The sequence below is a fragment of the Manihot esculenta genome, chromosome 15 (assembly GCF_001659605.2).
Source record: "Manihot esculenta cultivar AM560-2 chromosome 15, M.esculenta_v8, whole genome shotgun sequence".
In the NCBI taxonomy this organism is placed as follows: domain Eukaryota; kingdom Viridiplantae; phylum Streptophyta; class Magnoliopsida; order Malpighiales; family Euphorbiaceae; genus Manihot; species Manihot esculenta.
In genome coordinates this window covers 19,687,096-19,696,491 of record NC_035175.2, presented here as the reverse complement: position 1 = coordinate 19,696,491, position 9,396 = coordinate 19,687,096, and the positions used below count along the sequence as shown (strand labels likewise).

Here is a 9,396-nt window from a genome sequence, read left to right as displayed (position 1 = left end):
TTTATGAAAACATGATTTTACCCTTCTAGAGGTTTCCGACATCCGAGATTCCACCGGATGGTAGGAATTCCGATACCGGAGTCTAGCCGGATATTACACATAACTTCTGCTGCCGACGTCCATTGGAGGCCCACGATAACTTTTCGAAAAGGGAATTTCTAGACGCACGACTTTAGTGAGAAATTGAATGATACTAGGAAGAAGTGGTCTACTTATGAGCAGGAATTATGTGCAACATTCCGAGCCTTTAAAACTTAGGAATAGTATCTGATGGGGTGAGAGTTTATTATTCACATAGATCATCAATCTTTAATTCACTTTAAGACTAAAATACATATGAATAAGATGCATGCTCGATAGGCAGCTTATTTTGAAACTTTTCATTATGTCATAAAATATAAGCCTGGCCATAGTAATAAGGTAGTAGACGCTTTGAGTAGAAGGGCTGCTCTGTTGATTATAGTTAGTCAAGAGGTTGTGGATTTTGAATTTCTGAAGGATTTGTATGCTGTAAATGATGATTTTGTTGATATATGGGCAAAGGTCCAGGCTTGCTAGCTTACTGATGGGTTCTTGATGCATGATGGTTTTCTTTTTAAAGTGAACAGATTATGCATTCCTCGCTCTTCTTTGCGAGAAAAATTAATTTGAGAGGTCCATGGAGGAGGTTTGAGTGGTCATTTAGGGCGTAATAAGACTATTGTTAGTTTGGAGGAGCTTTTTATTGGCTACAATTAAAAAAATAATACAGGTCGGATAGTCCAGAAGTGCTCAATTTGTCAAACTCAAAAGGGTCATTTGCAGAATATGGGCTTATACACTCCATTGCCTATTCCAAAATATCATTGGGAGGACTTGTCTATAGATTTTGTTCTTGGCCTTCCATGTACTCAACGTAGCTCTGATTCCATTTTTGTTATTGTTAACAAGTTCTCTAAAATGGCACATTTCATTCCTTGTAGAAAAACTAATGATACTTCTCATATTGCAAAACTATTTTTCCAGAAGGTTGTTCGTTTACATGGCATTCTTAAGACCATTACTTCTGTCAGATATGTAAAGTTTCTAACTCATTTTTGGGTGACTTTATGAAAGCATTTTGAGACTAAACTTCGATGCAGTAGTGCTACCCATTCCAAAACTGAAGTGGTGAACCGCACTCTTGACAATCTTCTATATGGCATCTGCAGTGATAAGAAAACTGCTTGAGAACTTACTCTTGCCCAAGCAGAATTTGCTTACAATAGCTTTGGCCATAACTCTACAAAGATGTCAGCATTTGCAGTTGTATATAGAAAAATTTCTACGCATACAGTTGACCTTATTGCCCTTCCTACAGATTTTCATAACAATATTGCAGCAAATAACTTGACAAATCAGCATTTGGACGTTTTCAAACAGGTACAATAATGCCTTACGAAAGCCAATGACAAGTATAAAGTTGCAACTGATGAACATACGCGTTTCAAGTCCTTCAATGTTGGTGATCAAGTTATAGTGTATTTGCGCAATGAACATAGTGGATGATAGAAAAAGTTGGACCCAAAGAAGATTAGTCCATTCCGGATTATGTAAAAGATTAATGACAATGTCTATATTCTTGACCTCCCAGATTATATGAAAATTTTTAAGACATTTAACGTGGCAGATCTATTTCAGTATTATCTTGCTGATGATAACTCGAGGTCAAGTTCTTTATAAGTGGAAGGGAATGATGCGAGCAATTAGCCTTAGATTTCATGGCAAATTTAGACCGGATATAACTTCTGTTACCGACGTCCGTTAAAGGCCCACAATAGATTTCGAAAAAGAAATTTTGAGACGCACGACTTTCAAAAAAGTGACAAGAACCATAGGCCTGTCATAAAGTTTGAGGTAAAAAATTCATCGTTTAAGGGTCAATTTTGTATTTGTATTATTTTTTTTAGATTTTTTCATAATTTTTCATATTAGGGTTTTTGCTATTATAAATATCCCTTTTCTTAATTGTTTGAGACACTTTCAATTTTTTAGAATTCAATAAGAGATTTCGGCTTCTAACCTTTTATTTTCTAAATTTCGTCTTAGCCAAATGTTATTGGTTAAAATTCATGACGGAATCTAATCAGTCCTATTTCAGTAGGTAAAGCCAAAGTCCACTATACTCTTCTCCTAACCAATAGGAATTTGACACGTGCATATAAATTATTCTAGAAAGTGAACCTAAAGATTTACGAAATTCAAAATGGGACTAATAATATATCCGATATCAGATTTTACTTTTGGTCGAGAGTTTCGAGCCGAACTGAATACTACGATTTCAGAACTTATACCCAAACCTCACATCAAGTTTTCACACCTGGTTCAGATACATTATAAAGATCCAAATTGAATATCATACAATATTTCTTGAATCAAATCTGTTACATATCCTAAGCGAATTTCTGATCATTAAGGAAAGACCCGGTTAACAAAAAATCCTACATCAATGTAATTACTTGTTAGAAGAGGATATTAAATCATATATGAATTGCATGTCTAAACTGACAAAGGACTCATAGTCCATCTCTCCAGTCCATCTCTAATTGGACAATCTAGGACTCATATGTATTCCAAAAGAAAATCTAGTCTCTTAAGAATTTAATTAATTGAAATTATATAAAGGTGCCTTCGGATATGTCTCAGAAAAAATTATTCTCTTAATTTTTATTCTAAAATTTTCTATAAATTATCTATTGACTTAAAAATTAGAGAAGTTGTCCTCAATATTCTCGTATTTTGTATATTCATACTCAGATGATCAAATCCGCAGGACTTCCTCACTAATTTTAGTATTTATGGGGGTGACTCAATTTGTTCTTTTACAATTACAAGTTCTGCTAAAGTAGGATGAATCTTGCACATAAATTTCAAGGTGGGAAAGATATTTATATGAAGAATACATACATTCAATACTCAAAGATCAAACAAGACAAAAAAAATAAAAAATAAATAAAAATATATAGGTCTGCAAGCTAAAGCTTTATATCCAATACCCAAGTTTCTAAACTTTAAAAGAAGTGCAAAAATTGGTAAAAATCCTAAAAGCCGTCTCTCATCTGACCAATGGGAGATGTATTTAGAAAATTTAATTAGTGAAAGTAATATATATATTTCCTTTCTTATTTTAAAGGCATATAATGTTATTAGTGAGTACAAATATAAAAAATATGTATTGTAATTAAAATTAAAATTATGGATTGTGTTTAATTTAAGTACAATAAATAAGAAACTTAATCAATTGAACTATGATTTTTAAAATAAAAAAAAGAATTAAAATAAACTGTGAGAGTAAAATTAATAAATTTTATTAACTATAGAGCAAAATTGATAAATTTAATGGGCACTATTAGAATATTTTATTATATGCAAAGGATTTCAAGGTGGTTGTGGAGATAAATGCTCCCATTGGTAGGAATGACAACAGGGTAATCACATATTTTCACGTACTTCATCCGATTAAATCATATTAAAACAGATTTAAAATTATAATTTAGATATTCTTTAAAAATATTAATTTTTAAAATAAAAATTATTAATAAAAATATATAAAATGAAATAAATTTAAGTGTTATTCAAAAAGTAATAATTGAATTTAGAACGAAATGAAATCATTTTAATAAATTTTAATTAAAATTTAAGTGTTATTCAAAAAAGTAACGATTAATTTTAATAAATTTTAATTAAATTTGGGCATTGAAAATATTAATCAAATTTATATTAGAGTAGTGTGATTTTGTGGGTAATCCACACCTTTTATATCTCCATCTATTGCCCCATGTTTGAATCTGCCTATGTGATAAACTATATATGTATTAATTTTATGTACTTGCTTCTCATCTTGAAGAGTAGATTTTTTTTTTTTTTTTCAAAGGTGTGAGAAGATATGAGAGCTTTACACAAGTGCATTAAAGCTCAAACTGTTCATATATCATTAGGGCAAAACCTCAATTACATCACCATTTTCATTTTTCTTTAAAACTTAAGATTTACCCTTCCTAAAATCCTTAATCTGTAACTTAACCTTTCTGAAATCCCAAATTTGGATTAAGAACCAAAACAATCTCAAAACTGAGGGAGAGAGAGAGATTTTGAGCTTTTACCAATCTCCTCATACATTGTCTATGTCCATTTGTTTAACCCTTTCATTTCTTCTTCCTTCTACGCAAATCTTCTCTTTTAAGTGCCATTCAGCTCTCTATTTTTCTTGCCATTTTCTGGAGCGAATTTTTTACTTTGATTTCTTCCCTTTCTATTATCGTTTTGACCTGCAATAAAAATTGCATTATATGACCGTAAACTACAGTAGTAAAATTAAGTATGTTTTATTTATTTTTGGAAAAATGGAATTAAGTGAATGCTTATTTGACTCGATTTGTTTTCTAAGTTTTCATCAAACAATTACTATAACAACCTATATAGCATGTGGGCTTGAAGAAACTAATAAGAAAAGAAGGTTTCATATGGGCCACCATGTGTCCAAAATGCCTTAGCATGCATTTTGCCTTTGGCAACTCCACACTTATATATCCTTCTTTATGTTTGTTCCCAATCCATGCGAGAATCTTCCACATTCTTTCAACACTCCCCTTCAAGTCTAATTGGTCTGATCCAGTTGTGACTTGCCATCATTTACTCATTCTAGGTTTGTATTTTTTGAGTCTTAGAGACTTGACGTCTCTCTTAGATTTTTATCTGGACTTATACTATTCTTAAACCTTAAAGGTTGCAAAACTTCAATATTTTAACTAGGCATTCTTTATTAAACCTTCATTCTTGGGCTTTAAGTTTTGAGCCTCAGTTTTCTATTTTCTTTACCTGGGTCTTTCTCACTCTGAAGCTTCCTTCGTTTTTGGGCTTCAGATCTATGGCCATAGGTTTTCAAATATATAGGCCGTGTGGAAGTTAAATAATATAAAAAAGTATTAGATAGTTGAAAAATATAGTTAATAAAAATTAACAATATGAATTTGGAAACTAAACATGTTATCCAGATATTGCAACTTGTTAAATAGGTATTATAAAGACCAATAAACTATTAGTAATAGAAATAATAGAAAATACACTACAAAAAAACAGACTATCAGCGACGGATTTAGCGACGGAAATTACTTCTGTCGGAAATAAAAAATTTAGCGACGGAATTAGCGACGAATCAGCGACGAACACTAAAGCTTTATATTTCTGATGGATTAGCGACGGATTTTTAAAATATTAGCGACGACAAAAAGAATATTTAAAAACCTAATCCATCTCTTTCGGGACTCTTTTTTATTTCAGCCACCCTTTTCCTCTCCTCTCTTCTCCTTATCGCTCCATCCTTCTTCTTGCCACTATCGTCGTCGCCGCCGCCACCGCCGCCGCCTCTGCCGTTCCCGGGCTGTCACGCGTTGCTGCGCCTCTCCGTAGCTGTTGCTGCTGCCGCGGCTGTGCCGCCATTGCTGGAGCTGCCACCGCTGCCGCCACCACCGTTGCCACTGCCGATCGTCGCCACTCCATGTAAGTTATTGATGGAATGATTGGTTGATCCTAATGTATGCTTGTTATACTAATTTTTAATTTTATATTAATTATTAAATTAATAATTTTGAAAAAGATTAGGTGATTACTTAACCATTGAGTTTGATGGGTTTATTGCTTAATTGTTTGTTTTTATGTTTTTTATTTATTTATTTAGGGTTTTGAGATGACATCAATTATTGAGAATATGATTATTATGTTACTAATTTTTATAAATTATGAAACATATCTTGTAATATGTTAAAAATAATGTGAAATTAAATTCATTAGTTATAAAAAAAATAATGTGGAATTATGAAATATAGCTTGTGCAGCAGCAAGCATGCTGCTGCACAAGCAAGGCAGCAGCTGCTGTGCTTGCTGCTGCACAAGCAAGGCAGCAGCTTGCTGCCTTGCTGCAGCAACTGCATGCTGCTACTTCCCTGCCTTGCTGCAGCAACTGCATGCTGCTACTTCCCTGCCTTGCTGCAGAAACTGCATGCTGCTACTTCCCTGCCTTGCTGCCCAGTTGTGTTAAATTTTTTTTTTATCTCCATTTTGTAAATTGGCTTTCAATATTTATATTTTAATTATTAATTATTTTTTTCTAGCAAATTAGATGAATTGCTTATAGAAGTAATCAAAAGTAGTGATAACAAATAATTTAAAAATTGGATAAACAACGAAATATTTTTAACGTTTAAAATTGATTAAAAAAATTGATTAATATAGTTTTTTTTAATTAAAAGGAAAAATTGACCTTTTAAAAAATATATATATATTTTTATTTTTAAGAGAATAAGTCATTTTATAAATTTCAAAATAATAATAATAATAATATATAATTTTATTAATATATATATGTATTGTTAAATTGATTACTTTATGTGCCTTTATTCAACTTTTCTTTGATATGTATTGTTAAATTGATTAGTGTGTTTGATTTGTTAAATTAGTATATAATTAGAGTTAAATTTGTTTATATTTCAGAATATATTTATCATGTCGGTAGATCATAGATGGATGTATGAGCGACTAGATCAAAATGGCTTTCTTAATTCTGAATTTGAGATTGGGGTGGAGACATTTCTAAACTTTGCCTATGCACAAGTACAGTTTATATGCCAAGATAAAATTCGTTGTCCATGTTCTAAGTGTCAGAATAGAAAATTTCAGAATAGGCAAGATGTTACTTATCACCTTTGCAAAAGTGGATTTGTTGGAGGATATACTAAGTGGATTGCGCATTATTGTTGACTTCTAACTTAATATTTCAACATTAGGTGGGAAGGAACGAAGTTGATAACTGCATTTATCAAATAGCTCAAGGGCCCAGCCGAAAAGTACAATCATATAAAGGATATTTTGTGAATGGATTTAAATTTCATCGACATGATTATGGCAGAGAGCGAAAAACATTAAATAGTGGTGTATGGGTCAAAGGAAGTTGTTATAATGAATATGAAAGTGATTACTATGGCTTGTTGAATGATGTATTAGAATTAGAGTACTTTGGAGAGAAAAACAAGATAATCATTTTCAAGTGTGAATGGTTTGACACTAATAGAGGGGTAAGGGTCCATCCTCAACATGGTCTTGTGGAAATCAATGTCAAATTAAGGCTAGCATCATCTGATCCATTTATTTTAGCTCAACAAGCTCATCAAGTTTGCTATATTAAATATCCTAAAATCAATAAAGTCAGAGTTGACTGGTGTGCGGTTTTCAAAACCAAAGCTAGGAGCACTTACAATATTGGACCTTCCATGGTTAACAACAATTCAAATGAGCAAAACTCCAATGATATTGCTTATCAAGAGGATGATGTCTCAAGACCTCAAGAAATTGTACCAACAACCGAACTTGATGATCCCACAATGTTACTTGATTCAAGTAGTATGGTTGAGGTGGATGTTAATGAATTGCAACAAGTGCAACAACCACTTGAAGTGGTGGAAGATGAAGATGAGGATGTAGAGGAAGAGGAAGAGGGAGAGGATGAAGAAGAGGAAGAAGACACTGAAGAGTCAGATGACAATTTAGAAGTTGATGGTATTGATAGTGATGATGATGTCAACTTAGAAGATGATTCTGAATGATACATTGTAAAGTATATCATATTTTTATATATATTCATAGACTTAATATTTGATTATTATTTTTTCTATTATTTGTCTTTATTGTTAATTAAAACTAATGGACAATTATTTTTTCAGATGCCTCGAAGAGCAGTATCATCTAGAGGTAGAGGACATAGCCAGCAGCTCTCTATGAATGAAACAGATAATCCAACTACAGATTGTACTTCTCTATCAGATGATTCAACAAATTCATAGATTAGTTTTTAGTTTTATGAACATTGTTAAGTATTATTGATTTATTTTAAATTTTATGACGATTGTTAAGTATTATGAATTTATTTTAAATTTTATGAACATTGTTAAATATTATGGATTTATTTTATATATTCTGAATATTGTTAAGTATTATGAACATTACTTATAATTATTATGAATGATATTTGATTTATATTCAATATGATTCTTAATTATAAATTATTTGATTATACAGGGAATATCTAAATAAAAACAGGGAATTATTTTTTGTGATTGAATTTTAACATATTAGCGACGGATTTGTGAGAATTTTTTTTTAAAATGTGTTAATATTTTCGACGGATTTCCGACGGAAAATTTCCGTCGCTAATTATTTCCGACGGATTAGCCACGGAATGTTCATCGGATGAATTGGAATTTCCGACGGATTTAGCGACAAACGTTTTTTGTCGCTAAATTTTTCTGACTGAATTTTTCGTCGGAAAACCGTCGTAAATTTTTCCGACGGAGTTTAGATCCGTCGGAAATCCGTCGCTAATATTTCCGACGGAATTGTAATCCGTCGGAAAAAATTAGCGACATGACTTTAAGCGACGGACTTGAGTCCGTCGCAAATCCGTTGCTGAAAGTTTCAGCGACGGATTTTTTACTTTCAGCGACGGAAAAATCCATCACTGATATCCTGTTTTTTTGTAGTGATAATACTACTACCCTAAATGTACTTTGACTCAATAACAAATGAAAAAGTAGGATCTAAAAACCTAAATAAAATTTAACTAAGACCAAATAAAATTAACATTAAGCATGCAGTAATTTAGAGAATGCATCCAAACACATGAAGAAGATGGCTGATGAACATTGAAGGCCTCAAGAGTTTGCAGTAGGAGACTTAGTGATGATCAAGCTACTACTAGAACAACTGTAATTCCTTCGCAACCGAGACCGAAGGTTGGTGCGCAAATACGAAGAGCCAATTCCAATCGTTGCCAGAGTTGAGCCTGTAACATATAAAGTTGAACTACCACAGTGGATGAAGATTCACCAAGTACTTCATATAAGCATACTCAAGCCATATTATGCAGATTACACATATGACAGTAAAAACAAACCCTCAAGACTAGCCGTTTCACGAGCAGCACTAGTGCATCAAGGCGTTGAAGAAATCTTAGCAGGATAAGTTATGAACACCACCAAACGTCCTCCTTATAAAGAATACCTTGTCAAATAGAAAGGCCTAAGTATCGAAGAAATCAGTTAAGAGAAAGAGTCAAACCTCCAACAACATTCACAAAAGATTGAAGAGTTCTTACAGGCTCAGTCGATGAGGACGTCGACCATTTAAGTGGGGGAGAGTGTTAGTGATACGGATCCAATAGGGCAAATTTCTAACAATGGTGTGGAGCAAACTTATGTCATTCAAATGGATCTAAAAGGAGTTCAAAATCATATTCATATGATCCATATATATTTGGGACATGCTTCAACTCATATGGGACAGATTTGGTGCAACACTTGCAATCATAGGCTTAGGGAGCCTAATCAA

At 32.5% G+C, this 9,396-nt stretch overlaps 1 protein-coding gene across 1 annotated transcript; it reads left to right on the top strand.

The window, feature by feature from the left end:
• The first annotated feature begins 1,269 nt into the window (after nucleotides 1–1,269).
• On the top strand, nucleotides 1,270–7,834 carry LOC110602540. Its single transcript, XM_021740082.2, has 4 exons — nucleotides 1,270–1,401; nucleotides 5,428–5,517; nucleotides 6,801–7,622; nucleotides 7,734–7,834. The coding sequence occupies exons 1-3, from the start codon at nucleotides 1,270–1,272 to the stop codon at nucleotides 7,614–7,616; spliced, it is 1,038 nt and encodes a 345-aa protein (XP_021595774.2). The 3' UTR covers nucleotides 7,617–7,622; nucleotides 7,734–7,834.
• Nucleotides 7,835–9,396: the final 1,562 nt, after the last annotated feature.

Bases quoted from the DNA above. Each gene is read 5' to 3' on its own strand.
- LOC110602540 (XM_021740082.2), top strand. From the start codon at position 1,270: ATGTCAGCATTTGCAGTTGTATATAGAAAAATTTCTACGCATACAGTT. The intron at 1,402-5,427 runs GTACAATAATGC...GCCTCTCCGTAG, and splicing joins ATTTGGACGTTTTCAAACAG to CTGTTGCTGCTGCCGCGGCT. The intron at 5,518-6,800 runs GTAAGTTATTGA...TTTCAACATTAG, and splicing joins GCCGATCGTCGCCACTCCAT to GTGGGAAGGAACGAAGTTGA.